Genomic DNA, 27,726 nt, shown 5'->3' with positions numbered 1-27,726 from the left:
CTGACACGTTCGACTACTCACAACACAAAAACAACACAAAATTCACCCTACACGCTCCTACACACAACACACAAGCACACACGCTTGCGCTTGCGCCACGCCTACACATACTCCTCGCTCGCCAAACCGCCCTGCCGCACCCGCGCATTCGACCGCATCGACTACCAAAGCATCACCCCTGACCGCCGCCGGGCTACGCCGCCGCCTCGTGTCCTGGTGTCCTGTGAGCTCGGTTTGACCTGCAGGACACCGAGGACGCTGTGGTGGCTTGTGCGCACGGCCGACAACGCACCGGACGCCCACTTGCGAGAACCACGAAGACAGCCGCAACCGGGCTCGAAGCCCAGCCAGGCGGGCCTCCAAAGTGTCGGCCAAGATAACATTCAAGGCAATGGACCGATCCAGCGGTCCGATCGGTGGATGAAGGCATGCAGACGCGAACGGGGGCGACGGAGAGCCGCGCAGGCGGCCGGGAGCGCTGGAATCGGCGCGGTAGCGTGCGTGGAGGCAAAAGGAGCAAAGAAGATATCAGAGGAGGGGATCGAACCCTCGATCTCGAGCGTGTGAAGCTCGCGTCCTAACCACTAGACGACACTGACACGTTCGACTACTCACAACACAAAAACAACACAAAATTCACCCTACACGCTCCTACACACAACACACAAGCACACACGCTTGCGCTTGCGCCACGCCTACACATACTCCTCGCTCGCCAAACCGCCCTGCCGCACCCGCGCATTCGACCGCATCGACTACCAAAGCATCACCCCTGACCGCCGCCGGGCTACGCCGCCGCCTCGTGTCCTGGTGTCCTGTGAGCTCGGTTTGACCTGCAGGACACCGAGGACGCTGTGGTGGCTTGTGCGCACGGCCGACAACGCACCGGACGCCCACTTGCGAGAACCACGAAGACAGCCGCAACCGGGCTCGAAGCCCAGCCAGGCGGGCCTCCAAAGTGTCGGCCAAGATAACATTCAAGGCAATGGACCGATCCAGCGGTCCGATCGGTGGATGAAGGCATGCAGACGCGAACGGGGGCGACGGAGAGCCGCGCAGGCGGCCGGGAGCGCTGGAATCGGCGCGGTAGCGTGCGTGGAGGCAAAAGGAGCAAAGAAGATATCAGAGGAGGGGATCGAACCCTCGATCTCGAGCGTGTGAAGCTCGCGTCCTAACCACTAGACGACACTGACACGTTCGACTACTCACAACACAAAAACAACACAAAATTCACCCTACACGCTCCTACACACAACACACAAGCACACACGCTTGCGCTTGCGCCACGCCTACACATACTCCTCGCTCGCCAAACCGCCCTGCCGCACCCGCGCATTCGACCGCATCGACTACCAAAGCATCACCCCTGACCGCCGCCGGGCTACGCCGCCGCCTCGTGTCCTGGTGTCCTGTGAGCTCGGTTTGACCTGCAGGACACCGAGGACGCTGTGGTGGCTTGTGCGCACGGCCGACAACGCACCGGACGCCCACTTGCGAGAACCACGAAGACAGCCGCAACCGGGCTCGAAGCCCAGCCAGGCGGGCCTCCAAAGTGTCGGCCAAGATAACATTCAAGGCAATGGACCGATCCAGCGGTCCGATCGGAGGATGAAGGCATGCAGACGCGAACGGGGGCGACGGAGAGCCGCGCAGGCGGCCGGGAGCGCTGGAATCGGCGCGGTAGCGTGCGTGGAGGCAAAAGGAGCAAAGAAGATATCAGAGGAGGGGATCGAACCCTCGATCTCGAGCGTGTGAAGCTCGCGTCCTAACCACTAGACGACACTGACACGTTCGACTACTCACAACACAAAAACAACACAAAATTCACCCTACACGCTCCTACACACAACACACAAGCACACACGCTTGCGCTTGCGCCACGCCTACACATACTCCTCGCTCGCCAAACCGCCCTGCCGCACCCGCGCATTCGACCGCATCGACTACCAAAGCATCACCCCTGACCGCCGCCGGGCTACGCCGCCGCCTCGTGTCCTGGTGTCCTGTGAGCTCGGTTTGACCTGCAGGACACCGAGGACGCTGTGGTGGCTTGTGCGCACGGCCGACAACGCACCGGACGCCCACTTGCGAGAACCACGAAGACAGCCGCAACCGGGCTCGAAGCCCAGCCAGGCGGGCCTCCAAAGTGTCGGCCAAGATAACATTCAAGGCAATGGACCGATCCAGCGGTCCGATCGGTGGATGAAGGCATGCAGACGCGAACGGGGGCGACGGAGAGCCGCGCAGGCGGCCGGGAGCGCTGGAATCGGCGCGGTAGCGTGCGTGGAGGCAAAAGGAGCAAAGAAGATATCAGAGGAGGGGATCGAACCCTCGATCTCGAGCGTGTGAAGCTCGCGTCCTAACCACTAGACGACACTGACACGTTCGACTACTCACAACACAAAAACAACACAAAATTCACCCTACACGCTCCTACACACAACACACAAGCACACACGCTTGCGCTTGCGCCACGCCTACACATACTCCTCGCTCGCCAAACCGCCCTGCCGCACCCGCGCATTCGACCGCATCGACTACCAAAGCATCACCCCTGACCACCGCCGGGCTACGCCGCCGCCTCGTGTCCTGGTGTCCTGTGAGCTCGGTTTGACCTGCAGGACACCGAGGACGCTGTGGTGGCTTGTGCGCATGGCCGACAACGCACCGGACGCCCACTTGCGAGAACCACGAAGACAGCCGCAACCGGGCTCGAAGCCCAGCCAGGCGGGCCTCCAAAGTGTCGGCCAAGATAACATTCAAGGCAATGGACCGATCCAGCGGTCCGATCGGTGGATGAAGGCATGCAGACGCGAACGGGGGCGACGGAGAGCCGCGCAGGCGGCCGGGAGCGCTGGAATCGGCGCGGTAGCGTGCGTGGAGGCAAAAGGAGCAAAGAAGATATCAGAGGAGGGGATCGAACCCTCGATCTCGAGCGTGTGAAGCTCGCGTCCTAACCACTAGACGACACTGACACGTTCGACTACTCACAACACAAAAACAACACAAAATTCACCCTACACGCTCCTACACACAACACACAAGCACACACGCTTGCGCTTGCGCCACGCCTACACATACTCCTCGCTCGCCAAACCGCCCTGCCGCACCCGCGCATTCGACCGCATCGACTACCAAAGCATCACCCCTGACCGCCGCCGGGCTACGCCGCCGCCTCGTGTCCTGGTGTCCTGTGAGCTCGGTTTGACCTGCAGGACACCGAGGACGCTGTGGTGGCTTGTGCGCACGGCCGACAACGCACCGGACGCCCACTTGCGAGAACCACGAAGACAGCCGCAACCGGGCTCGAAGCCCAGCCAGGCGGGCCTCCAAAGTGTCGGCCAAGATAACATTCAAGGCAATGGACCGATCCAGCGGTCCGATCGGAGGATGAAGGCATGCAGACGCGAACGGGGGCGACGGAGAGCCGCGCAGGCGGCCGGGAGCGCTGGAATCGGCGCGGTAGCGTGCGTGGAGGCAAAAGGAGCAAAGAAGATATCAGAGGAGGGGATCGAACCCTCGATCTCGAGCGTGTGAAGCTCGCGTCCTAACCACTAGACGACACTGACACGTTCGACTACTCACAACACAAAAACAACACAAAATTCACCCTACACGCTCCTACACACAACACACAAGCACACACGCTTGCGCTTGCGCCACGCCTACACATACTCCTCGCTCGCCAAACCGCCCTGCCGCACCCGCGCATTCGACCGCATCGACTACCAAAGCATCACCCCTGACCGCCGCCGGGCTACGCCGCCGCCTCGTGTCCTGGTGTCCTGTGAGCTCGGTTTGACCTGCAGGACACCGAGGACGCTGTGGTGGCTTGTGCGCATGGCCGACAACGCACCGGACGCCCACTTGCGAGAACCACGAAGACAGCCGCAACCGGGCTCGAAGCCCAGCCAGGCGGGCCTCCAAAGTGTCGGCCAAGATAACATTCAAGGCAATGGACCGATCCAGCGGTCCGATCGGTGGATGAAGGCATGCAGACGCGAACGGGGGCGACGGAGAGCCGCGCAGGCGGCCGGGAGCGCTGGAATCGGCGCGGTAGCGTGCGTGGAGGCAAAAGGAGCAAAGAAGATATCAGAGGAGGGGATCGAACCCTCGATCTCGAGCGTGTGAAGCTCGCGTCCTAACCACTAGACGACACTGACACGTTCGACTACTCACAACACAAAAACAACACAAAATTCACCCTACACGCTCCTACACACAACACACAAGCACACACGCTTGCGCTTGCGCCACGCCTACACATACTCCTCACTCGCCAAACCGCCCTGCCGCACCCGCGCATTCGACCGCATCGACTACCAAAGCATCACCCCTGACCGCCGCCGGGCTACGCCGCCGCCTCGTGTCCTGGTGTCCTGTGAGCTCGGTTTGACCTGCAGGACACCGAGGACGCTGTGGTGGCTTGTGCGCATGGCCGACAACGCACCGGACGCCCACTTGCGAGAACCACGAAGACAGCCGCAACCGGGCTCGAAGCCCAGCCAGGCGGGCCTCCAAAGTGTCGGCCAAGATAACATTCAAGGCAATGGACCGATCCAGCGGTCCGATCGGTGGATGAAGGCATGCAGACGCGAACGGGGGCGACGGAGAGCCGCGCAGGCGGCCGGGACGTCAGTGCTGGAAGCTCCTTTTGCCTCCCACACGCTACCGCGCCGATTCCAGCGCTCCCGGCCGCCTGCGCGGCTCTCCGTCGCCCCCGTTCGCGTCTGCATGCCTTCATCCACCGATCGGACCGCTGGATCGGTCCATTGCCTTGAATGTTATCTTGGCCGACACTTTGGAGGCCCGCCTGGCTGGGCTTCGAGCCCGGTTGCGGCTGTCTTCGTGGTTCTCGCAAGTGGGCGTCCGGTGCGTTGTCGGCCATGCGCACAAGCCACCACAGCGTCCTCGGTGTCCTGCAGGTCAAACCGAGCTCACAGGACACCAGGACACGAGGCGGCGGCGTAGCCCGGCGGCGGTCAGGGGTGATGCTTTGGTAGTCGATGCGGTCGAATGCGCGGGTGCGGCAGGGCGGTTTGGCGAGCGAGGAGTATGTGTAGGCGTGGCGCAAGCGCAAGCGCGTGTGCTTGTGTGTTGTGTGTAGGAGCGTGTAGGGTGACTTTTGTGTTGTTTTTGTGTTGTGAGTAGTCGAACGTGTCAGTGTCGTCTAGTGGTTAGGACGCGAGCTTCACACGCTCGAGATCGAGGGTTCGATCCCCTCCTCTGATATCTTCTTTACTCCTTTTGCCTCCACGCACGCTACCGCGCCGATTCCAGCGCTCCCGGCCGCCTGCGCGGCTCTCCGTCGCCCCCGTTCGCGTCTGCATGCCTTCATCCACCGATCGGACCGCTGGATCGGTCCATTGCCTTGAATGTTATCTTGGCCGACACTTTGGAGGCCCGCCTGGCTGGGCTTCGAGCCCGGTTGCGGCTGTCTTCGTGGTTCTCGCAAGTGGGCGTCCGGTGCGTTGTCGGCCATGCGCACAAGCCACCACAGCGTCCTCGGTGTCCTGCAGGTCAAACCGAGCTCACAGGACACCAGGACACGAGGCGGCGGCGTAGCCCGGCGGCGGTCAGGGGTGATGCTTTGGTAGTCGATGCGGTCGAATGCGCGGGTGCGGCAGGGCGGTTTGGCGAGCGAGGAGTATGTGTAGGCGTGGCGCAAGCGCAAGCGCGTGTGCTTGTGTGTTGTGTGTAGGAGCGTGTAGGGTGACTTTTGTGTTGTTTTTGTGTTGTGAGTAGTCGAACGTGTCAGTGTCGTCTAGTGGTTAGGACGCGAGCTTCACACGCTCGAGATCGAGGGTTCGATCCCCTCCTCTGATATCTTCTTTACTCCTTTTGCCTCCACGCACGCTACCGCGCCGATTCCAGCGCTCCCGGCCGCCTGCGCGGCTCTCCGTCGCCCCCGTTCGCGTCTGCATGCCTTCATCCACCGATCGGACCGCTGGATCGGTCCATTGCCTTGAATGTTATCTTGGCCGACACTTTGGAGGCCCGCCTGGCTGGGCTTCGAGCCCGGTTGCGGCTGTCTTCGTGGTTCTCGCAAGTGGGCGTCCGGTGCGTTGTCGGCCGTGCGCACAAGCCACCACAGCGTCCTCGGTGTCCTGCAGGTCAAACCGAGCTCACAGGACACCAGGACACGAGGCGGCGGCGTAGCCCGGCGGCGGTCAGGGGTGATGCTTTGGTAGTCGATGCGGTCGAATGCGCGGGTGCGGCAGGGCGGTTTGGCGAGCGAGGAGTATGTGTAGGCGTGGCGCAAGCGCAAGCGTGTGTGCTTGTGTGTTGTGTGTAGGAGCGTGTAGGGTGAATTTTGTGTTGTTTTTGTGTTGTGAGTAGTCGAACGTGTCAGTGTCGTCTAGTGGTTAGGACGCGAGCTTCACACGCTCGAGATCGAGGGTTCGATCCCCTCCTCTGATATCTTCTTTGCTCCTTTTGCCTCCACGCACGCTACCGCGCCGATTCCAGCGCTCCCGGCCGCCTGCGCGGCTCTCCGTCGCCCCCGTTCGCGTCTGCATGCCTTCATCCTCCGATCGGACCGCTGGATCGGTCCATTGCCTTGAATGTTATCTTGGCCGACACTTTGGAGGCCCGCCTGGCTGGGCTTCGAGCCCGGTTGCGGCTGTCTTCGTGGTTCTCGCAAGTGGGCGTCCGGTGCGTTGTCGGCCGTGCGCACAAGCCACCACAGCGTCCTCGGTGTCCTGCAGGTCAAACCGAGCTCACAGGACACCAGGACACGAGGCGGCGGCGTAGCCCGGCGGCGGTCAGGGGTGATGCTTTGGTAGTCGATGCGGTCGAATGCGCGGGTGCGGCAGGGCGGTTTGGCGAGCGAGGAGTATGTGTAGGCGTGGCGCAAGCGCAAGCGTGTGTGCTTGTGTGTTGTGTGTAGGAGCGTGTAGGGTGAATTTTGTGTTGTTTTTGTGTTGTGAGTAGTCGAACGTGTCAGTGTCGTCTAGTGGTTAGGACGCGAGCTTCACACGCTCGAGATCGAGGGTTCGATCCCCTCCTCTGATATCTTCTTTGCTCCTTTTGCCTCCACGCACGCTACCGCGCCGATTCCAGCGCTCCCGGCCGCCTGCGCGGCTCTCCGTCGCCCCCGTTCGCGTCTGCATGCCTTCATCCTCCGATCGGACCGCTGGATCGGTCCATTGCCTTGAATGTTATCTTGGCCGACACTTTGGAGGCCCGCCTGGCTGGGCTTCGAGCCCGGTTGCGGCTGTCTTCGTGGTTCTCGCAAGTGGGCGTCCGGTGCGTTGTCGGCCGTGCGCACAAGCCACCACAGCGTCCTCGGTGTCCTGCAGGTCAAACCGAGCTCACAGGACACCAGGACACGAGGCGGCGGCGTAGCCCGGCGGCGGTCAGGGGTGATGCTTTGGTAGTCGATGCGGTCGAATGCGCGGGTGCGGCAGGGCGGTTTGGCGAGCGAGGAGTATGTGTAGGCGTGGCGCAAGCGCAAGCGTGTGTGCTTGTGTGTTGTGTGTAGGAGCGTGTAGGGTGAATTTTGTGTTGTTTTTGTGTTGTGAGTAGTCGAACGTGTCAGTGTCGTCTAGTGGTTAGGACGCGAGCTTCACACGCTCGAGATCGAGGGTTCGATCCCCTCCTCTGATATCTTCTTTGCTCCTTTTGCCTCCACGCACGCTACCGCGCCGATTCCAGCGCTCCCGGCCGCCTGCGCGGCTCTCCGTCGCCCCCGTTCGCGTCTGCATGCCTTCATCCACCGATCGGACCGCTGGATCGGTCCATTGCCTTGAATGTTATCTTGGCCGACACTTTGGAGGCCCGCCTGGCTGGGCTTCGAGCCCGGTTGCGGCTGTCTTCGTGGTTCTCGCAAGTGGGCGTCCGGTGCGTTGTCGGCCGTGCGCACAAGCCACCACAGCGTCCTCGGTGTCCTGCAGGTCAAACCGAGCTCACAGGACACCAGGACACGAGGCGGCGGCGTAGCCCGGCGGCGGTCAGGGGTGATGCTTTGGTAGTCGATGCGGTCGAATGCGCGGGTGCGGCAGGGCGGTTTGGCGAGCGAGGAGTATGTGTAGGCGTGGCGCAAGCGCAAGCGTGTGTGCTTGTGTGTTGTGTGTAGGAGCGTGTAGGGTGAATTTTGTGTTGTTTTTGTGTTGTGAGTAGTCGAACGTGTCAGTGTCGTCTAGTGGTTAGGACGCGAGCTTCACACGCTCGAGATCGAGGGTTCGCTCCCCTCCTCTGATATCTTCTTTGCTCCTTTTGCCTCCACACACGCTACCGCGCCGATTCCAGCGCTCCCGGCCGCCTGCGCGGCTCTCCGTCGCCCCCGTTCGCGTCTGCATGCCTTCATCCACCGATCGGACCGCTGGATCGGTCCATTGCCTTGAATGTTATCTTGGCCGACACTTTGGAGGCCCGCCTGGCTGGGCTTCGAGCCCGGTTGCGGCTGTCTTCGTGGTTCTCGCAAGTGGGCGTCCGGTGCGTTGTCGGCCATGCGCACAAGCCACCACAGCGTCCTCGGTGTCCTGCAGGTCAAACCGAGCTCACAGGACACCAGGACACGAGGCGGCGGCGTAGCCCGGCGGCGGTCAGGGGTGATGCTTTGGTAGTCGATGCGGTCGAATGCGCGGGTGCGGCAGGGCGGTTTGGCGAGCGAGGAGTATGTGTAGGCGTGGCGCAAGCGCAAGCGTGTGTGCTTGTGTGTTGTGTGTAGGAGCGTGTAGGGTGAATTTTGTGTTGTTTTTGTGTTGTGAGTAGTCGAACGTGTCAGTGTCGTCTAGTGGTTAGGACGCGAGCTTCACACGCTCGAGATCGAGGGTTCGCTCCCCTCCTCTGATATCTTCTTTGCTCCTTTTGCCTCCACGCACGCTACCGCGCCGATTCCAGCGCTCCCGGCCGCCTGCGCGGCTCTCCGTCGCCCCCGTTCGCGTCTGCATGCCTTCATCCACCGATCGGACCGCTGGATCGGTCCATTGCCTTGAATGTTATCTTGGCCGACACTTTGGAGGCCCGCCTGGCTGGGCTTCGAGCCCGGTTGCGGCTGCCTTCGTGGTTCTCGCAAGTGGGCGTCCGGTGCGTTGTCGGCCATGCGCACAAGCCACCACAGCGTCCTCGGTGTCCTGCAGGTCAAACCGAGCTCACAGGACACCAGGACACGAGGCGGCGGCGTAGCCCGGCGGCGGTCAGGGGTGATGCTTTGGTAGTCGATGCGGTCGAATGCGCGAGTGCGGCAGGGCGGTTTGGCGAGCGAGGAGTATGTGTAGGCGTGGCGCAAGCGCAAGCGTGTGTGCTTGTGTGTTGTGTGTAGGAGCGTGTAGGGTGAATTTTGTGTTGTTTTTGTGTTGTGAGTAGTCGAACGTGTCAGTGTCGTCTAGTGGTTAGGACGCGAGCTTCACACGCTCGAGATCGAGGGTTCGCTCCCCTCCTCTGATATCTTCTTTGCTCCTTTTGCCTCCACGCACGCTACCGCGCCGATTCCAGCGCTCCCGGCCGCCTGCGCGGCTCTCCGTCGCCCCCGTTCGCGTCTGCATGCCTTCATCCACCGATCGGACCGCTGGATCGGTCCATTGCCTTGAATGTTATCTTGGCCGACACTTTGGAGGCCCGCCTGGCTGGGCTTCGAGCCCGGTTGCGGCTGTCTTCGTGGTTCTCGCAAGTGGGCGTCCGGTGCGTTGTCGGCCATGCGCACAAGCCACCACAGCGTCCTCGGTGTCCTGCAGGTCAAACCGAGCTCACAGGACACCAGGACACGAGGCGGCGGTGTAGCCCGGCGGCGGTCAGGGGTGATGCTTTGGTAGTCGATGCGGTCGAATGCGCGGGTGCGGCAGGGCGGTTTGGCGAGCGAGGAGTATGTGTAGGCGTGGCGCAAGCGCAAGCGTGTGTGCTTGTGTGTTGTGTGTAGGAGCGTGTAGGGTGAATTTTGTGTTGTTTTTGTGTTGTGAGTAGTCGAACGTGTCAGTGTCGTCTAGTGGTTAGGACGCGAGCTTCACACGCTCGAGATCGAGGGTTCGCTCCCCTCCTCTGATATCTTCTTTGCTCCTTTTGCCTCCACGCACGCTACCGCGCCGATTCCAGCGCTCCCGGCCGCCTGCGCGGCTCTCCGTCGCCCCCGTTCGCGTCTGCATGCCTTCATCCACCGATCGGACCGCTGGATCGGTCCATTGCCTTGAATGTTATCTTGGCCGACACTTTGGAGGCCCGCCTGGCTGGGCTTCGAGCCCGGTTGCGGCTGTCTTCGTGGTTCTCGCAAGTGGGCGTCCGGTGCGTTGTCGGCCGTGCGCACAAGCCACCACAGCGTCCTCGGTGTCCTGCAGGTCAAACCGAGCTCACAGGACACCAGGACACGAGGCGGCGGCGTAGCCCGGCGGCGGTCAGGGGTGATGCTTTGGTAGTCGATGCGGTCGAATGCGCGGGTGCGGCAGGGCGGTTTGGCGAGCGAGGAGTATGTGTAGGCGTGGCGCAAGCGCAAGCGTGTGTGCTTGTGTGTTGTGTGTAGGAGCGTGTAGGGTGAATTTTGTGTTGTTTTTGTGTTGTGAGTAGTCGAACGTGTCAGTGTCGTCTAGTGGTTAGGACGCGAGCTTCACACGCTCGAGATCGAGGGTTCGATCCCCTCCTCTGATATCTTCTTTGCTCCTTTTGCCTCCACGCACGCTACCGCGCCGATTCCAGCGCTCCCGGCCGCCTGCGCGGCTCTCCGTCGCCCCCGTTCGCGTCTGCATGCCTTCATCCACCGATCGGACCGCTGGATCGGTCCATTGCCTTGAATGTTATCTTGGCCGACACTTTGGAGGCCCGCCTGGCTGGGCTTCGAGCCCGGTTGCGGCTGTCTTCGTGGTTCTCGCAAGTGGGCGTCCGGTGCGTTGTCGGCCGTGCGCACAAGCCACCACAGCGTCCTCGGTGTCCTGCAGGTCAAACCGAGCTCACAGGACACCAGGACACGAGGCGGCGGCGTAGCCCGGCGGCGGTCAGGGGTGATGCTTTGGTAGTCGATGCGGTCGAATGCGCGGGTGCGGCAGGGCGGTTTGGCGAGCGAGGAGTATGTGTAGGCGTGGCGCAAGCGCAAGCGTGTGTGCTTGTGTGTTGTGTGTAGGAGCGTGTAGGGTGAATTTTGTGTTGTTTTTGTGTTGTGAGTAGTCGAACGTGTCAGTGTCGTCTAGTGGTTAGGACGCGAGCTTCACACGCTCGAGATCGAGGGTTCGATCCCCTCCTCTGATATCTTCTTTGCTCCTTTTGCCTCCACGCACGCTACCGCGCCGATTCCAGCGCTCCCGGCCGCCTGCGCGGCTCTCCGTCGCCCCCGTTCGCGTCTGCATGCCTTCATCCACCGATCGGACCGCTGGATCGGTCCATTGCCTTGAATGTTATCTTGGCCGACACTTTGGAGGCCCGCCTGGCTGGGCTTCGAGCCCGGTTGCGGCTGTCTTCGTGGTTCTCGCAAGTGGGCGTCCGGTGCGTTGTCGGCCGTGCGCACAAGCCACCACAGCGTCCTCGGTGTCCTGCAGGTCAAACCGAGCTCACAGGACACCAGGACACGAGGCGGCGGCGTAGCCCGGCGGCGGTCAGGGGTGATGCTTTGGTAGTCGATGCGGTTGAATGCGCGGGTGCGGCAGGGCGGTTTGGCGAGCGAGGAGTATGTGTAGGCGTGGCGCAAGCGCAAGCGTGTGTGCTTGTGTGTTGTGTGTAGGAGCGTGTAGGGTGAATTTTGTGTTGTTTTTGTGTTGTGAGTAGTCGAACGTGTCAGTGTCGTCTAGTGGTTAGGACGCGAGCTTCACACGCTCGAGATCGAGGGTTCGATCCCCTCCTCTGATATCTTCTTTGCTCCTTTTGCCTCCACGCACGCTACCGCGCCGATTCCAGCGCTCCCGGCCGCCTGCGCGGCTCTCCGTCGCCCCCGTTCGCGTCTGCATGCCTTCATCCACCGATCGGACCGCTGGATCGGTCCATTGCCTTGAATGTTATCTTGGCCGACACTTTGGAGGCCCGCCTGGCTGGGCTTCGAGCCCGGTTGCGGCTGTCTTCGTGGTTCTCGCAAGTGGGCGTCCGGTGCGTTGTCGGCCGTGCGCACAAGCCACCACAGCGTCCTCGGTGTCCTGCAGGTCAAACCGAGCTCACAGGACACCAGGACACGAGGCGGCGGCGTAGCCCGGCGGCGGTCAGGGGTGATGCTTTGGTAGTCGATGCGGTCGAATGCGCGGGTGCGGCAGGGCGGTTTGGCGAGCGAGGAGTATGTGTAGGCGTGGCGCAAGCGCAAGCGTGTGTGCTTGTGTGTTGTGTGTAGGAGCGTGTAGGGTGAATTTTGTGTTGTTTTTGTGTTGTGAGTAGTCGAACGTGTCAGTGTCGTCTAGTGGTTAGGACGCGAGCTTCACACGCTCGAGATCGAGGGTTCGATCCCCTCCTCTGATATCTTCTTTGCTCCTTTTGCCTCCACGCACGCTACCGCGCCGATTCCAGCGCTCCCGGCCGCCTGCGCGGCTCTCCGTCGCCCCCGTTCGCGTCTGCATGCCTTCATCCACCGATCGGACCGCTGGATCGGTCCATTGCCTTGAATGTTATCTTGGCCGACACTTTGGAGGCCCGCCTGGCTGGGCTTCGAGCCCGGTTGCGGCTGTCTTCGTGGTTCTCGCAAGTGGGCGTCCGGTGCGTTGTCGGCCATGCGCACAAGCCACCACAGCGTCCTCGGTGTCCTGCAGGTCAAACCGAGCTCACAGGACACCAGGACACGAGGCGGCGGCGTAGCCCGGCGGCGGTCAGGGGTGATGCTTTGGTAGTCGATGCGGTCGAATGCGCGGGTGCGGCAGGGCGGTTTGGCGAGCGAGGAGTATGTGTAGGCGTGGCGCAAGCGCAAGCGTGTGTGCTTGTGTGTTGTGTGTAGGAGCGTGTAGGGTGAATTTTGTGTTGTTTTTGTGTTGTGAGTAGTCGAACGTGTCAGTGTCGTCTAGTGGTTAGGACGCGAGCTTCACACGCTCGAGATCGAGGGTTCGATCCCCTCCTCTGATATCTTCTTTGCTCCTTTTGCCTCCACGCACGCTACCGCGCCGATTCCAGCGCTCCCGGCCGCCTGCGCGGCTCTCCGTCGCCCCCGTTCGCGTCTGCATGCCTTCATCCACCGATCGGACCGCTGGATCGGTCCATTGCCTTGAATGTTATCTTGGCCGACACTTTGGAGGCCCGCCTGGCTGGGCTTCGAGCCCGGTTGCGGCTGTCTTCGTGGTTCTCGCAAGTGGGCGTCCGGTGCGTTGTCGGCCGTGCGCACAAGCCACCACAGCGTCCTCGGTGTCCTGCAGGTCAAACCGAGCTCACAGGACACCAGGACACGAGGCGGCGGCGTAGCCCGGCGGCGGTCAGGGGTGATGCTTTGGTAGTCGATGCGGTCGAATGCGCGGGTGCGGCAGGGCGGTTTGGCGAGCGAGGAGTATGTGTAGGCGTGGCGCAAGCGCAAGCGTGTGTGCTTGTGTGTTGTGTGTAGGAGCGTGTAGGGTGAATTTTGTGTTGTTTTTGTGTTGTGAGTAGTCGAACGTGTCAGTGTCGTCTAGTGGTTAGGACGCGAGCTTCACACGCTCGAGATCGAGGGTTCGCTCCCCTCCTCTGATATCTTCTTTGCTCCTTTTGCCTCCACGCACGCTACCGCGCCGATTCCAGCGCTCCCGGCCGCCTGCGCGGCTCTCCGTCGCCCCCGTTCGCGTCTGCATGCCTTCATCCACCGATCGGACCGCTGGATCGGTCCATTGCCTTGAATGTTATCTTGGCCGACACTTTGGAGGCCCGCCTGGCTGGGCTTCGAGCCCGGTTGCGGCTGCCTTCGTGGTTCTCGCAAGTGGGCGTCCGGTGCGTTGTCGGCCATGCGCACAAGCCACCACAGCGTCCTCGGTGTCCTGCAGGTCAAACCGAGCTCACAGGACACCAGGACACGAGGCGGCGGCGTAGCCCGGCGGCGGTCAGGGGTGATGCTTTGGTAGTCGATGCGGTCGAATGCGCGGGTGCGGCAGGGCGGTTTGGCGAGCGAGGAGTATGTGTAGGCGTGGCGCAAGCGCAAGCGCGTGTGCTTGTGTGTTGTGTGTAGGAGCGTGTAGGGTGAATTTTGTGTTGTTTTTGTGTTGTGAGTAGTCGAACGTGTCAGTGTCGTCTAGTGGTTAGGACGCGAGCTTCACACGCTCGAGATCGAGGGTTCGATCCCCTCCTCTGATATCTTCTTTGCTCCTTTTGCCTCCACACACGCTACCGCGCCGATTCCAGCGCTCCCGGCCGCCTGCGCGGCTCTCCGTCGCCCCCGTTCGCGTCTGCATGCCTTCATCCACCGATCGGACCGCTGGATCGGTCCATTGCCTTGAATGTTATCTTGGCCGACACTTTGGAGGCCCGCCTGGCTGGGCTTCGAGCCCGGTTGCGGCTGTCTTCGTGGTTCTCGCAAGTGGGCGTCCGGTGCGTTGTCGGCCATGCGCACAAGCCACCACAGCGTCCTCGGTGTCCTGCAGGTCAAACCGAGCTCACAGGACACCAGGACACGAGGCGGCGGCGTAGCCCGGCGGCGGTCAGGGGTGATGCTTTGGTAGTCGATGCGGTCGAATGCGCGGGTGCGGCAGGGCGGTTTGGCGAGCGAGGAGTATGTGTAGGCGTGGCGCAAGCGCAAGCGCGTGTGCTTGTGTGTTGTGTGTAGGAGCGTGTAGGGTGAATTTTGTGTTGTTTTTGTGTTGTGAGTAGTCGAACGTGTCAGTGTCGTCTAGTCAAACCGAGCTCACAGGACACCAGGACACGAGGCGGCGGCGTAGCCCGGCGGCGGTCAGGGGTGATGCTTTGGTAGTCGATGCGGTCGAATGCGCGGGTGCGGCAGGGCGGTTTGGCGAGCGAGGAGTATGTGTTGGCGTGGCGCAAGCGCAAGCGTGTGTGCTTGTGTGTTGTGTGTAGGAGCGTGTAGGGTGAATTTTGTGTTGTTTTTGTGTTGTGAGTAGTCGAACGTGTCAGTGTCGTCTAGTGGTTAGGACGCGAGCTTCACACGCTCGAGATCGAGGGTTCGATCCCCTCCTCTGATATCTTCTTTGCTCCTTTTGCCTCCACGCACGCTACCGCGCCGATTCCAGCGCTCCCGGCCGCCTGCGCGGCTCTCCGTCGCCCCCGTTCGCGTCTGCATGCCTTCATCCACCGATCGGACCGCTGGATCGGTCCATTGCCTTGAATGTTATCTTGGCCGACACTTTGGAGGCCCGCCTGGCTGGGCTTCGAGCCCGGTTGCGGCTGTCTTCGTGGTTCTCGCAAGTGGGCGTCCGGTGCGTTGTCGGCCATGCGCACAAGCCACCACAGCGTCCTCGGTGTCCTGCAGGTCAAACCGAGCTCACAGGACACCAGGACACGAGGCGGCGGCGTAGCCCGGCGGCGGTCAGGGGTGATGCTTTGGTAGTCGATGCGGTCGAATGCGCGGGTGCGGCAGGGCGGTTTGGCGAGCGAGGAGTATGTGTAGGCGTGGCGCAAGCGCAAGCGTGTGTGCTTGTGTGTTGTGTGTAGGAGCGTGTAGGGTGAATTTTGTGTTGTTTTTGTGTTGTGAGTAGTCGAACGTGTCAGTGTCGTCTAGTGGTTAGGACGCGAGCTTCACACGCTCGAGATCGAGGGTTCGATCCCCTCCTCTGATATCTTCTTTGCTCCTTTTGCCTCCACGCACGCTACCGCGCCGATTCCAGCGCTCCCGGCCGCCTGCGCGGCTCTCCGTCGCCCCCGTTCGCGTCTGCATGCCTTCATCCACCGATCGGACCGCTGGATCGGTCCATTGCCTTGAATGTTATCTTGGCCGACACTTTGGAGGCCCGCCTGGCTGGGCTTCGAGCCCGGTTGCGGCTGTCTTCGTGGTTCTCGCAAGTGGGCGTCCGGTGCGTTGTCGGCCATGCGCACAAGCCACCACAGCGTCCTCGGTGTCCTGCAGGTCAAACCGAGCTCACAGGACACCAGGACACGAGGCGGCGGCGTAGCCCGGCGGCGGTCAGGGGTGATGCTTTGGTAGTCGATGCGGTCGAATGCGCGGGTGCGGCAGGGCGGTTTGGCGAGCGAGGAGTATGTGTAGGCGTGGCGCAAGCGCAAGCGTGTGTGCTTGTGTGTTGTGTGTAGGAGCGTGTAGGGTGAATTTTGTGTTGTTTTTGTGTTGTGAGTAGTCGAACGTGTCAGTGTCGTCTAGTGGTTAGGACGCGAGCTTCACACGCTCGAGATCGAGGGTTCGATCCCCTCCTCTGATATCTTCTTTGCTCCTTTTGCCTCCACGCACGCTACCGCGCCGATTCCAGCGCTCCCGGCCGCCTGCGCGGCTCTCCGTCGCCCCCGTTCGCGTCTGCATGCCTTCATCCACCGATCGGACCGCTGGATCGGTCCATTGCCTTGAATGTTATCTTGGCCGACACTTTGGAGGCCCGCCTGGCTGGGCTTCGAGCCCGGTTGCGGCTGTCTTCGTGGTTCTCGCAAGTGGGCGTCCGGTGCGTTGTCGGCCATGCGCACAAGCCACCACAGCGTCCTCGGTGTCCTGCAGGTCAAACCGAGCTCACAGGACACCAGGACACGAGGCGGCGGCGTAGCCCGGCGGCGGTCAGGGGTGATGCTTTGGTAGTCGATGCGGTCGAATGCGCGGGTGCGGCAGGGCGGTTTGGCGAGCGAGGAGTATGTGTAGGCGTGGCGCAAGCGCAAGCGTGTGTGCTTGTGTGTTGTGTGTAGGAGCGTGTAGGGTGAATTTTGTGTTGTTTTTGTGTTGTGAGTAGTCGAACGTGTCAGTGTCGTCTAGTGGTTAGGACGCGAGCTTCACACGCTCGAGATCGAGGGTTCGCTCCCCTCCTCTGATATCTTCTTTGCTCCTTTTGCCTCCACGCACGCTACCGCGCCGATTCCAGCGCTCCCGGCCGCCTGCGCGGCTCTCCGTCGCCCCCGTTCGCGTCTGCACACAAGCATCACCCCTGACCGCCGCCGGGCTACGCCGCCGCCTCGTGTCCTGGTGTCCTGTGAGCTCGGTTTGACCTGCAGGACACCGAGGACGCTGTGGTGGCTTGTGCGCACGGCCGACAACGCACCGGACGCCCACTTGCGAGAACTACGAAGGCAGCGGCAACCGGGCTCGAAGCCCAGCCAGGCGGGCCTCCAAAGTGTCGGCCAAGATAACATTCAAGGCAATGGACCGATCCAGCGGTCCGATCGGTGGATGAAGGCATGCAGACGCGAACGGGGGCGACGGAGAGCCGCGCAGGCGGCCGGGAGCGCCGGAATCGGCGCGGTAGCGTGCGTGGAGGCAAAAGGAGCAAAGTATGAGCAACAGTGAACAGTTAGAGTAAATAACAGCCAAACAAAGGCGGTCTTGTTTGTGCCATACTGAGGTGTTCCTGAAGAGTGATAGCGCCAAACTATTTGAAAGTTTTGTGTGTTGGACTAAAGGGTCTGATCGCTTTTCGCCAGGAATACTATGTAAGCTAGTTATGAAAAAATACTTTATGTCAGTGAACCCGACTAGGTATTGGAGATGCATTGCACAAGCTCCACTCGCATAGGCAAAGGTCCATCAAAGAGAGTTTCTAATTCGTTTCTCGGATCGTCATGTGCGGAGCTGCTGCAAGAGAGCCAGAATATGAGTGCGCTGAATATATTTCTAGATTGAAAGAAAGTAGACTAGGTGGTCTGTGCTGCAAAACCGCCTGGATATCGCGTATTCAAAACAAGGGACAGATCGCATATTCGTTTTAATTACGGGTAGCTATCTCCAACATCGTTCACCGAGACTATTGGAGAGGTCGGTGTCGAGCCACTAATTAAATACAGCAGCGACCGCATCTGTCATAATAATAATTCAGTGTCGTTTCTCATATGACTGCACTGTAGCAGCAACAGTAGAAAAATTTTGCTCGGTGTTTTATATGGAGTGGCGATCGGAATGGGGACAACGTTCTTTTAAATCTAATAAAAACGCGATCAGTCTAAAGGATGGGTAGTAGAGAGATGATTATTATTGCTTCCTCTCTAACGCCCAGAAAAATTTAATTTGTGTTTCTTCTGCAACTGAATGTATTGTGCCTGGTATACTTTCTGTCTAAACAACGACGTAATTCGTTATTTTTAACAAATCACGGTGATTAGTCCATCATAGAGTAGAAGACTAACTCATCGATTTAAGATAGAATAGCTGCTAAGACAACGAGTTAACGTTGAGTTATGTGTTCTTTCGTTGAATGACTGGAGTAAATACGACAATACTACGGTCCTAACATTCTAACTCGCTCGCTTCGTGTGATTGCTTTCCAGTCGATCATGATCTCGATTGATCTATCGTACTAAACTACTTCTACAGTATTGAAGAACATCGTCGTTTTTAAATGGAAGAGCTGCAAGCAGTTTTAAAGTCAGCGTTCTACCAAACAATTCAACTGCTACTATATACCGTGCTCTGAAATTCAACTTTGGTTTAACGCGAAGGCCCCGACGAAGAGAGCGAGGGAAAGAGTCCCCGGCTAAATCAGTGTTTACTGCACGGAGTCGGCGCCAATCTATCGGGGACCTCATCAGTTGTTTCTTTTGTGCAGCGCCAACCGACCTACTCTTGCAGTGGCAACCGCTGCATTCTTGCTCTGCGCGCTTGGGACTGGCGGGTGATTAGCTTACTTTAACTTAGAGTCAGGCTGCGATATATGATCACCGGAAACGATTTTTTCATTGGTTTAGAGCCCTTAATCGCATGCCAAAGTTCGTTCAAAGCACCATAATATTTTTTGCAAGTAGATAAGCGGAAGCAGATTGGCGCTAGAAAGATCTATTACTCAGCAAAAAAAAACATACATGGTTTTAAGAGACCTCTGTTTTGTATTTTACTCCATCCATGCTACTTTAAGTGCACCTTGCGTATTTGCTTGAAGCATCAGAACTGGGACAACATTTTGTTTAATCAGTCTGACTGCCGAAAAAGTACGAGCACTAGTGAATACTAGAAAATATCAACGGCCGGGTTCGAACCGGCGACCTTCTGCGTGTAAAGCAGACGTGATAACCACTACACTACGCTGATTAATGAACTTACTTATCAACAACATAATTGTCTATGTCTGCGCAAAGCTGAAATGGAGGCTCGGCAGCAAAATAACAAAACAAAATAACAATTCTATCAAGCAGTATACGATATATTATTCCATTAGTGTACCTTCTAAGCCGAGTTTTTTTCGAAATGATCAGGTATACCATTTAACAGTGTTTTATACAAATGGGGATTGGATAGATGCATTGTATGTGAGAGGAAAAATAAATCACCGGTTTCATATGGGTACATCGAAGCTGCAGCTATGTATCTGTGACGTATGTAGTAGCTAAGTCGGACTTCCTTAATCAGGTTGCCATTTCAAGATACATCGTTCATAAATCGTAAAGTGAGACCCAGCATCGCGGAATGATCATTGAGGATGCACGCTTATTAGGTCGCACGCCAAGTAAGGAATAGTCAGTAATGGTAAAATTCCAGCAAAAATCATATCCTATCGACGCGTGATTGAGTTTGTAGGGTATGCTATTTGGAATGATATTATGGGATTTTTTATACGCCAAAGATGGACAATGGTATTTGATTCATAATACGTATATTATTTGGTAGAAACCATTAACAAATCCAAAGATCCACTAATTGACGCACTTAAACGTTCACTTATTTCTTCAAACATTTTGTTTCAAGTCAATGTATTGGCAACTTCAATACGAACGCCTGTATAGTTCTTTGTTAGTATGAATCTCCGTCACAGGCATCTATAATTTAATCAAGATTAATGTGTGTTTCCAAGTCGTGTCGCGTGCAAATTCGACATATTTGTATAGGAGCCTATGTACCCAATGGGAAATCATAGCTCGTGTCATATGCCACGTTAAAACAATCTGATTGGAGAAATATATCCAGCTCGCACCCTACAATTCCTCCTAGAAGTTGAGATATTCAGTATCTCAAGCATTTTGTCGCGCAGTGTTGCATAGAAAAATACATCGCTGAAAGCTTCATACCTGAAGCACACATAGATCTACGACATGAAATAATGATACACCTCGAGCTAGACAAAACAGTTCCTAAAAGTACGCGACGCGAGACTCGAACCCGCAACCCCCAGATTCGAAGTCTGATACGCTATCCATTGCGCCAGCCGCGCTACTACATGTGGTACGGAATTTAAATCGATAAAGTAAAATTCGGAATTACACTAGTACCGGTCTATTTATGATTTGCATTTCTTTGCGCTGACCCGCAAGTGCCAAGATGGCATAGGCATTAGGGGAACCTCCCGGCAGATGAAGTACTCAAGTACGGACGCGATGCGGCGTGTGCTGCGTGACGACGACTCGAACTCACGTAAAATCATAGCACCCAGCTTGTCCAAGCGCGATATCCATGACCTCTTATGGCAAATAGCACGGGTTACTACACTGCCCCTCACCCTCGCTTTAGGTCTACCCCCCCCCTCGCGGACTATTCTGTGTGCTCTATCTAACATTTTTCTAGCTTTTCTAACGCGGCTCTCCTAAAGCGGGCAAGACCGCTCGACCAGATACTTACTCAACAGGTAGGCGGACAACGGCCCCGGTTCAAGACACGCTGCAGGACAAGCAGCCCAGGCTCGACGGCTGAAGAGAAGCAGAAGCAGCTCCGAGCGAAGCTTGATACTCAACTAGGTGGCACCATCCATGATCGAGAGGAGAATATAGGGGCGTGGAACATACTCATGCATGGCGAACGTCTCACTGAAGATTATCTTCATAAAAAATAAAAAGGAACATCGACGACCCCGACAATTTGTGCACTACTGGCGCGATGTTCGGCGTCCGCCGCTTGAAAATTTGCCGCCGCTAGACTGGACGGGAATTGTGCATGGTGCATGGTGTGTACGGGTTTAGCGCCAAGGACAAGAACTAGATCGCGTTTTGATAGGCCGCGAGAACTCCGAGGACTTCATCCACATGGTCTCGGAGTTTAACTCCCGTTTGTGCACCCCAACTGCAGTATCGAGTTCGTCTAGCAGCTGGATGAGGCTTTAACACACGGTATCCGGGCCTGCCCGCATACCCCAGATGACAAGCCCTATGATCAAGAGCTCAGATTGAGCTGAAATTTGACACAAAGTGTGCTTACAGCATAGCAAGATGTACTGTGAAGTTTCGCGTTCGTAGCGCGAGTAGAAGTTATGAATCGGCAAAGAACTACGAAATCCGCCGTAATGTGTAAATGGACTGTGCCTTTTCTGATCATTATGGCTACATTTTAGTCTGTTTATGATCAAATTGGACGGGTCGTGGTCAAAATGTCATACATTGATTGCGATACCCGTCGACGAAGGGCCTCATTGACGAGCCACATATCAGGCCTCACCTCTTTGATCCATCGTATCTCCTCCATTTTCAGTGCTGCGAGTCTACAAAGCTACATCTACCATTTCTTGATCGGGCCTTTCCTTTAAACGCTGAGCTAGACCAATTTAAGCTGATTTAAAAATGCTGGAAAATTACACTTGCCATCCAAAAAGGGCGAAAACGTGCGGGTTGTTACGGAGACAGAATGTTAATTCATACGTCCAAAACCAGCGCAGTTCTTGGAAGAGCAGAGGTTACAGATGCTGAGTAGACACCACGATCCCACGACCTGAGCGCAATTGAAAACCTGTGATTCATTCCGCCTCGCCCCGCCTATCGAAACATCCGCTAGTTCAGCACGCTGGCTGATTTGCGTACTGTCAATGAAGCTGCGTGGGAGTCCATCGAGCCCAAGATAATCTGCTCGTTGATCGACTCAATGATGTGTCGCTACCAGAAGATGAATGAGAAGAGCGAAAAGAAGACACACCACGGAGAAGTAATCAAGAAAGGCAACAATAACACGTACTTCTAATACAAGTTACATTTGATCAGCAATCCTGTCCACATGTTTTACGTATACTGAGCTGCCTATTATTACCATACTGATGTTTAGTTTGCTCAAGAAATATCAGCTTGCTTAAACGTGCGTTTCATGCGCCTTTGAAACCACCAGAAGCCAAATGTAAGCCGTTCTCGGAGAGAACGGATATCCGACCTTGTTTTAATAATCCTGCAAAAGCGCGAAAAATGTGTCATCTCTTCCAGCGTCTTTTGGTTTCGTACCACTGTTGGCAGTTGTCTCCTATAATTTATTTTAGGATGGTGCGCATTGGATTCACTTACTACTGTCAGTGCCCAAAGCAATCAATCCAGAGCCATGTTATCGGAAGCTAGATCGTAAGGGGCGTGTTTGAGTAAGAGATAACAAAGGTTGTGGTGATCTGTTATCGAAAACGGCGGTGCCTGATAGATAAAAGGCGGGTCTTGTGGGTGCTTTTGATGGTCTCTCTGCGTGTGCGTTTCCTGTGCAGTGCGCATTGTGTAGGCGGAATTTTTGTTAGTGTTGTGCGTTGTTGTGAAGTTACCATAAGGGTGGCGAAGGTGCACCTGTCTAGCAAGTCGGTAGAGTGCTGGCCTTATAAGCTAATAGTCAGGTGGGGCTTTAGTTTTTTTTTTTGCGACTGGCGGCCGAGTGGTGGTAGCATTGGTGCAGTCGTTGTCAGAGGTTATAGTGGTGGGTATGTCGTGTAGTTTGCTTTCTACAGGGCAGCGGACGGGTGGGCCCAGCTGGGCGTGATAACGAGAGGACGCCGACTCGATTGAAATCGCCGCTGTTTCGACGGTACTGAGAGCGGTTGGACAACGGAATAACTGAGTGGCGCATCGGCTAGAGATGGACGATGCGAAGTTGTTTCCCATGTTTAGGCTATCGTAGACCGCAACGTTTTCCAACAGATTCAATGTTGTGGGCCAAGGTTGAAAACAGGCAAAACGTTAAATGGTCATGGGTTGTTCTATTCTAGAAAATAAATAAATATGCACATTAACACCTTCATACAGTGGTTAGCGTACTTAAGTCTAGTACTGATTGATTGGTGCAAACAAGATTTTAGCGTCCGTACAAATTAGATCTAGTGTTGAAAACAACAGACTAATGTGGAATATAGACTAGTTATGACCATCCCAAATTAGTCTGATATACAGGATGTATCCATGTTATTCTACCTAAAACAAGTGCTTTATTACTTGCGACGTCTCCATAGTTGCTTAATGCACTGGTATATAGCTAAGCTTATGTTCTCTATCTTTATTAGCGTCAGCAATATTCCTTTCTTATTGTGATACGGTCCCATCAAACGGGCCACCGACCACGTTTGGAGGCATTTCGTACCATGAAGCCCGCTCCTGTGACCCCCGGCAGACCGCCAAATGGTGAAGTCTTTTGCAACCCGGTTGGGTAAACAATAACACAGAAGCTTTGTAGTTCTATGTCGATTCTGCACCCATCATGTTGTCTAAGGTGCAGGAGCGACAATTTGTTCCATCTTAGCTTGAAGCTCGTCAAACGAAAGCGAGGGTCATATTGGGTTGAGGTTTGCAGTCGGAATTGTGCCCTGGAAATGCCGGGAGTTCATCGGGCATTCACTTAATATATTTATAAATCGGTATTTGACCTCTGCTATATATAAATCGCTCTGGAATTGGGGTGGGATTGGATGTGCATAAATGCAGTGCTAATCGGAATAGGTGTATCTAAACCGACATTGCCTTGTCCGATTTAGAAATTAATCAGGGTTGGTAATCATAGTTGGGACCCCAAACGCCGGAATTACTGCTCGTTTAGACAAACAAATCGGCTTCCACACTAAATAACCGATACCATAATATGATAGTATGACTAGCTGAGCAGCTCTGGTGGGCCGACCTCTTAAGTACGGTAACGTACTTTTGACGACGTCCCCACGCTTCTCCCAAACTACTGCTGTTCCCGCATCACATATCGGGGATGTCTGGCGCGTAGCTCGTAGTGTATAGAGGTGTTGAGGCCGCAATTGTGTGTGCGGTGGGGGTGATCTTGAAGAGGAGGGGCCCTTGGTGTAGTAGTACATGGCGCGGTGGGGGCGATCTTTAACAGGAGGGGATGTGGAGGGGCGCAATTGCGCGATGGAGGACACACCGGGAGTAAGAAAACAAGCGATGTTAAAGTTGTTCGAAGAGGATTACCGGTCCGTTTGGCTTTTGCGATGACGATGCATAAAGTTCAAGGGCTTACTTGCGATAAAGTTGTTTTTCATTCTCACTCTGTCCCTTCATGTGCATTTGCGTATGTCGCGCTATCCAGGGTTAAGCACAGAAATGATATCATACTCACTTCCCCGTTAACACTTGACGAATGGAAAACATCGCCAGAAAAGCTTCAAATATTCCAGGCCGAGGAGGAAGGAGTGAAGAAAGCAAGACTCAAAACTGCTGACTACGCCACAGCGATCATTGCATCCACGAAAGAGGCAGCTCTGCAACACAATAGATGCATATAGATCCATGCAAATTCGTAACCCAGTTTGCGACTCCGCTGATTTCTTTCGGAGGTACAGGAATAATATTCGGAACATCGGACAGAAATGACGGGCCTAGATATGTATCCGTTATCTGCACTAAAGTAATTGGTAGGTCGCTCCCTTCTGTAAAAATGAGATCGTACAGGTTACCATTGGTCCCGTTGCACAGTTCTGCAGGCTGACACATATTGAATGTAAGAGCTATTGTAACGGGGTAAGAGATACCGTCACTAGCGTACACTGTAGATAAGAGGAAGCTTGTAATATTAAGCTCAAGTCTTGTCTTTAGGGTAAAATCAACTCTGTTTATGTATGGGACGGTGGCGGAGCCCCCCTAACCTTGTGGACCACTCAAATCTAAGTCTGCACCTGATTGGATGAAATGGGTCTGGCTCCCCACTTTCAACCAATCAGAACATGACAGCAGGCCACACACTAGCCGTGTGACTGCACCTTCTTTTGTGTATGTACCTATGTAACTTCTACCTACTTATGTAAATGGGCCCTCTAAGTTGCGCTTATGTAGCTTAAGCGCGGACACGGAACTCTCGAGAACACACTCTTCACAACGGCGAAAGTTCCGACGGCAACACTCGGCAGCGCGCGCCGAACGACGATGGCGATATCGAACTCAAGCGACGGTGCCGGGTTCGGCGTCGGCCGCCCGCCGTCTCCGTCGCTCGTGTCGGCGCCCCACGCGATGGACCACGAGCTCAAGCCCTGGGAGCTCTACAGCCTCCAAGGAGCCGAAGAACCGGAATCGTCATGACAGTCGCGGCCGAAACCGCCGCGACTCTTCGCCGGAGTTTTGTCGCAGCCGCAGTCGTGATCGAGGGTGGCCTTCGGCTGGGGCGCGCGAGCGCAGTCGCTCGCGAGGACGCGGTCCTCCAGCGCGTCATCGTTCGCCTTCGCCAGCGCGAGTGTGGACTCATACTCGCGCACAACATCCGGGATATCCTGCAACACGCGACTACGTGGCTCACACGTATCCTCCGCTGGCGAATATCCCAGCCAGCGGACGCGATAGTGCTTCTCAGGGGTACGCGCGTGGCTTCTCTTCGGCTTCGACGGCGCAGCACTATCGCGAGGACCTTCCTCGCGACTCCGGCGGACGTCATGGTCTACGATGCGCTCGGCAATCTAGCGCCGATCGCCAGCTGTGTCAATCAGCGGGGGTGGACCACCGCGACGGTAGGGCGGAACATGGGGGCGAAACGTCGCGCGCGACCCTTCGGCTCGAACAGCCGCCGGTTTCGTCAGTTTCGTCAGCCTCGTCAACTCATCAGCTACCTGCGCCCACGGATCCTGCTGCATCTGTGCAGCGGGTGACGATCGAGCAGGACCGGATAATGATGGCCGAGGCGGAGCAGGCCCGGAACGACGCGCTGGACGCGCAGAACCTTGCGGAGAGCGCTCGCACTCGAGCGAGCGCGGCCGAGGCAGTGACGGAAGAGTCTCAGCGTGATCCACGCGCGCTGGTGGAGCGCCTCCGTCGTCTGGAGAGGGCTGCATTCGGGGCACCTCAGGCGAAACCGTCTGCGCGTGAGCATCAGGGACTTGGGCCAAGCTGGCGTCAGCGTCGTCGTCATGGGGAATCGGACTACGAGCCCGCCCGAGGCGCTGCGGACGGGAGTCGGGGATCTCGGCCGGTAGATACGGCTTCAGGCGCCCGACGTAAAACGTCGGGTGAAGACGCATTACGGTCGGTATGTCCAGCGTGTAAGCGTCTCCCAGCACTTTGATAACTTTGAATGGACCGATGTATCTTGGCGCCAGCTTGTTCGCGCCAAGGTTCGTAATTGCTGTCGATTGAATTCCGGTGGTCGACAGCAGGACTCGGTCACCTTAGCGGAAGACGCTCATGTTCTTCCGGCCTCGCTGGTCTGCGTACTCCTTCTGCTTGTCCACAACAGACTGCAGCGCATCACGCACGAATCTCGTGATTGCCTGGCGTTGCAGCATGAACTCCGATACCGCTGCGGAGTCGATCGGCGATGCAGCTTCGTGAAGAGCGAAGTTGGCTGCCGGCGGGTCGACAGGGTCGAAAGCAGTGCCGGTCGACCTTCGTGCCTTCGAACGCGTTCGTGATGCAATTCCACACATGGCATCCGTTGCCGTAACCGGTATTTCCGCGTCCACCGGTTCTGCTACCGGTGGAACCGACGCCACAGTGCTGCTGCTATTCCCTCGCGGCTCGTCTTCACTCGACACTAGTACCGGGCGGTTCGGCACTGCATCCATTCCTCCCCCACCAAGAGTGGAGCGCGCGGAGCCGGACGAAGACTCGAAGGCGAGCGTCGTTGGAACGTGCGGATGCCGCGCGTTGTTGATGAAGAACGGCGTCAAACCTGTCGACTACGTTGTTGATAGCGAACTCGGCGAGCGGCAGGAACGTACTCCACGACGGGAACGACGTGGCGTAGCTGCGAAGGACATCTTCAACGACTCGATTGACGCGCTCCGTTTGCCCATCCGTTTCAGGATGAGCTGCCGTCGACATCAACAAGCGCGTACCAAGCAGTTCGAACAATCGATCCCAGAAGGTCGATGTGAAGCGAGGATCGCGGTCAGAGACGATGGATTCCGAGAGGCCATGATGCCGGAATACGAGGTCGAGGAACAGGGACGCAGTCACCTCAGCTGTCACTTGGGCTTCGACCGGAGCAAGACGGACCATCTTGCTAAAGCGATCGACGATGACAAAGGCGCCCGTGCGGCCCTGGTCGTCCGATGGAAGGCCGAAGACGAAGTCCATGGTGGCGGATCGCCACGCTGCCGTGGCGATAGGCAACGGGCGCAGCGGAGCTTGCGATGATGGAGCTGGCTTGACGCGCTGGCAAGATTTCCTCCTCTTCCTCCTCGAAGACTTCGAGCAGGAGCTCGAGGTGGACGACTCGCTGGCACTGGACGATACATCGTCGCTATCGCTGGACGATACTTTACCCTCCTCTAGGTGCGGAGTGTCGAGCCCGTCCGCACCGGAAGTACGCGGGAGCACCGCTTGCTCGACCGCCTCGTTTATTCGCGGGAGCCCACGTCGCTCGACCGCCTCGTTGGTTCGCGGGAGTCGCCTTCGCTCGACCGCCGTCGCAACAACCTCGCTTCGCTGCGAGGTTTCGCGTTCATTTGTCGGTTCATCCAACAGCACCGCACATGTCATACAGAGAGGGCCATCGCTCGCTCTGTGTAGGGCTTGCGTCGTGGATGAACGATCCACGACGGTAACGTGGGGCCAGTCCGTCGGAGCGACCAGGAGATGAGTGAACACTTCACTCACGTCGTAGTCGGCTCGACGCTTGACTGATCGGGCCAGCCAGTCGACCTCCGGCTGATACCGTGTCAGCCACGGTATGCCCAAGATGCAGTCGAACGCGTAGTTCATCTC

At 57.2% G+C, this 27,726-nt stretch overlaps 2 protein-coding genes and 29 non-coding genes across 31 annotated transcripts; 22 read left to right on the top strand and 9 right to left on the bottom strand.

Moving 5' to 3' along the window:
- Nucleotides 1-526: 526 nt before the first annotated feature.
- On the bottom strand, nt 527-599 carry PHYSODRAFT_t342. Its single transcript has one exon. It is a non-coding gene; the product is annotated as a tRNA-Val (tRNA).
- Nucleotides 600-1,120: 521 nt separating this feature from the next.
- Nucleotides 1,121-1,193, bottom strand: PHYSODRAFT_t341. Its single transcript has one exon. It is a non-coding gene; the product is annotated as a tRNA-Val (tRNA).
- Nucleotides 1,194-1,714: 521 nt separating this feature from the next.
- On the bottom strand, nt 1,715-1,787 carry PHYSODRAFT_t340. The gene has a single exon. It is a non-coding gene; the product is annotated as a tRNA-Val (tRNA).
- Nucleotides 1,788-2,308: 521 nt separating this feature from the next.
- On the bottom strand, nt 2,309-2,381 carry PHYSODRAFT_t339. Its single transcript has one exon. It is a non-coding gene; the product is annotated as a tRNA-Val (tRNA).
- A 271-nt stretch (nt 2,382-2,652) lies between these two features.
- On the top strand, nt 2,653-17,236 carry PHYSODRAFT_324389 (hypothetical protein; the record flags this gene model as incomplete). The annotated part of the gene is made up of 26 exons (XM_009520139.1): nt 2,653-2,873; nt 3,216-3,467; nt 3,810-4,061; nt 4,404-4,522; nt 4,593-4,872; nt 5,281-5,466; nt 5,875-6,060; nt 6,469-6,654; nt 7,063-7,248; nt 7,657-7,842; nt 8,251-8,436; nt 8,845-9,030; nt 9,439-9,624; nt 10,033-10,218; nt 10,627-10,812; nt 11,221-11,406; nt 11,815-12,000; nt 12,409-12,594; nt 13,003-13,188; nt 13,597-13,782; nt 14,191-14,376; nt 15,033-15,218; nt 15,627-15,812; nt 16,221-16,406; nt 16,815-16,856; nt 16,945-17,236. The coding sequence occupies 26 exons, from the start codon at nt 2,653-2,655 to the stop codon at nt 17,234-17,236; spliced, it is 4,992 nt and encodes a 1,663-aa protein (XP_009518434.1).
- Nucleotides 2,903-2,975, bottom strand: PHYSODRAFT_t338. The gene has a single exon. It is a non-coding gene; the product is annotated as a tRNA-Val (tRNA).
- On the bottom strand, nt 3,497-3,569 carry PHYSODRAFT_t337. Its single transcript has one exon. It is a non-coding gene; the product is annotated as a tRNA-Val (tRNA).
- On the bottom strand, nt 4,091-4,163 carry PHYSODRAFT_t336. The gene has a single exon. It is a non-coding gene; the product is annotated as a tRNA-Val (tRNA).
- On the top strand, nt 5,160-5,232 carry PHYSODRAFT_t619. The gene has a single exon. It is a non-coding gene; the product is annotated as a tRNA-Val (tRNA).
- Nucleotides 5,754-5,826, top strand: PHYSODRAFT_t620. Its single transcript has one exon. It is a non-coding gene; the product is annotated as a tRNA-Val (tRNA).
- On the top strand, nt 6,348-6,420 carry PHYSODRAFT_t621. Its single transcript has one exon. It is a non-coding gene; the product is annotated as a tRNA-Val (tRNA).
- PHYSODRAFT_t622 lies at nt 6,942-7,014 on the top strand. The gene has a single exon. It is a non-coding gene; the product is annotated as a tRNA-Val (tRNA).
- PHYSODRAFT_t623 lies at nt 7,536-7,608 on the top strand. The gene has a single exon. It is a non-coding gene; the product is annotated as a tRNA-Val (tRNA).
- On the top strand, nt 8,130-8,202 carry PHYSODRAFT_t624. The gene has a single exon. It is a non-coding gene; the product is annotated as a tRNA-Val (tRNA).
- Nucleotides 8,724-8,796, top strand: PHYSODRAFT_t625. Its single transcript has one exon. It is a non-coding gene; the product is annotated as a tRNA-Val (tRNA).
- Nucleotides 9,318-9,390, top strand: PHYSODRAFT_t626. The gene has a single exon. It is a non-coding gene; the product is annotated as a tRNA-Val (tRNA).
- PHYSODRAFT_t627 lies at nt 9,912-9,984 on the top strand. Its single transcript has one exon. It is a non-coding gene; the product is annotated as a tRNA-Val (tRNA).
- On the top strand, nt 10,506-10,578 carry PHYSODRAFT_t628. Its single transcript has one exon. It is a non-coding gene; the product is annotated as a tRNA-Val (tRNA).
- PHYSODRAFT_t629 lies at nt 11,100-11,172 on the top strand. The gene has a single exon. It is a non-coding gene; the product is annotated as a tRNA-Val (tRNA).
- On the top strand, nt 11,694-11,766 carry PHYSODRAFT_t630. Its single transcript has one exon. It is a non-coding gene; the product is annotated as a tRNA-Val (tRNA).
- On the top strand, nt 12,288-12,360 carry PHYSODRAFT_t631. The gene has a single exon. It is a non-coding gene; the product is annotated as a tRNA-Val (tRNA).
- On the top strand, nt 12,882-12,954 carry PHYSODRAFT_t632. Its single transcript has one exon. It is a non-coding gene; the product is annotated as a tRNA-Val (tRNA).
- On the top strand, nt 13,476-13,548 carry PHYSODRAFT_t633. Its single transcript has one exon. It is a non-coding gene; the product is annotated as a tRNA-Val (tRNA).
- PHYSODRAFT_t634 lies at nt 14,070-14,142 on the top strand. The gene has a single exon. It is a non-coding gene; the product is annotated as a tRNA-Val (tRNA).
- Nucleotides 14,912-14,984, top strand: PHYSODRAFT_t635. Its single transcript has one exon. It is a non-coding gene; the product is annotated as a tRNA-Val (tRNA).
- PHYSODRAFT_t636 lies at nt 15,506-15,578 on the top strand. Its single transcript has one exon. It is a non-coding gene; the product is annotated as a tRNA-Val (tRNA).
- PHYSODRAFT_t637 lies at nt 16,100-16,172 on the top strand. The gene has a single exon. It is a non-coding gene; the product is annotated as a tRNA-Val (tRNA).
- PHYSODRAFT_t638 lies at nt 16,694-16,766 on the top strand. The gene has a single exon. It is a non-coding gene; the product is annotated as a tRNA-Val (tRNA).
- Nucleotides 17,237-18,894: 1,658 nt separating the features above from the next.
- Nucleotides 18,895-18,967, bottom strand: PHYSODRAFT_t335. Its single transcript has one exon. It is a non-coding gene; the product is annotated as a tRNA-Val (tRNA).
- Nucleotides 18,968-20,011: 1,044 nt separating this feature from the next.
- PHYSODRAFT_t334 lies at nt 20,012-20,084 on the bottom strand. The gene has a single exon. It is a non-coding gene; the product is annotated as a tRNA-Arg (tRNA).
- Nucleotides 20,085-21,631: 1,547 nt separating this feature from the next.
- Nucleotides 21,632-21,814, top strand: PHYSODRAFT_486679 (hypothetical protein; the record flags this gene model as incomplete). The annotated part of the gene is made up of 1 exon (XM_009520138.1): nt 21,632-21,814. A coding segment is annotated over one exon (183 nt), but the record flags the coding sequence as incomplete, so codon positions are not given.
- Nucleotides 21,815-27,726: the final 5,912 nt, after the last annotated feature.

Source organism: Phytophthora sojae (genome assembly GCF_000149755.1).
Source record: "Phytophthora sojae unplaced genomic scaffold PHYSOscaffold_2, whole genome shotgun sequence".
NCBI lineage: Eukaryota > Oomycota > Peronosporomycetes > Peronosporales > Peronosporaceae > Phytophthora > Phytophthora sojae.
This window is presented reverse-complemented; position numbering and strand designations above follow the sequence as displayed.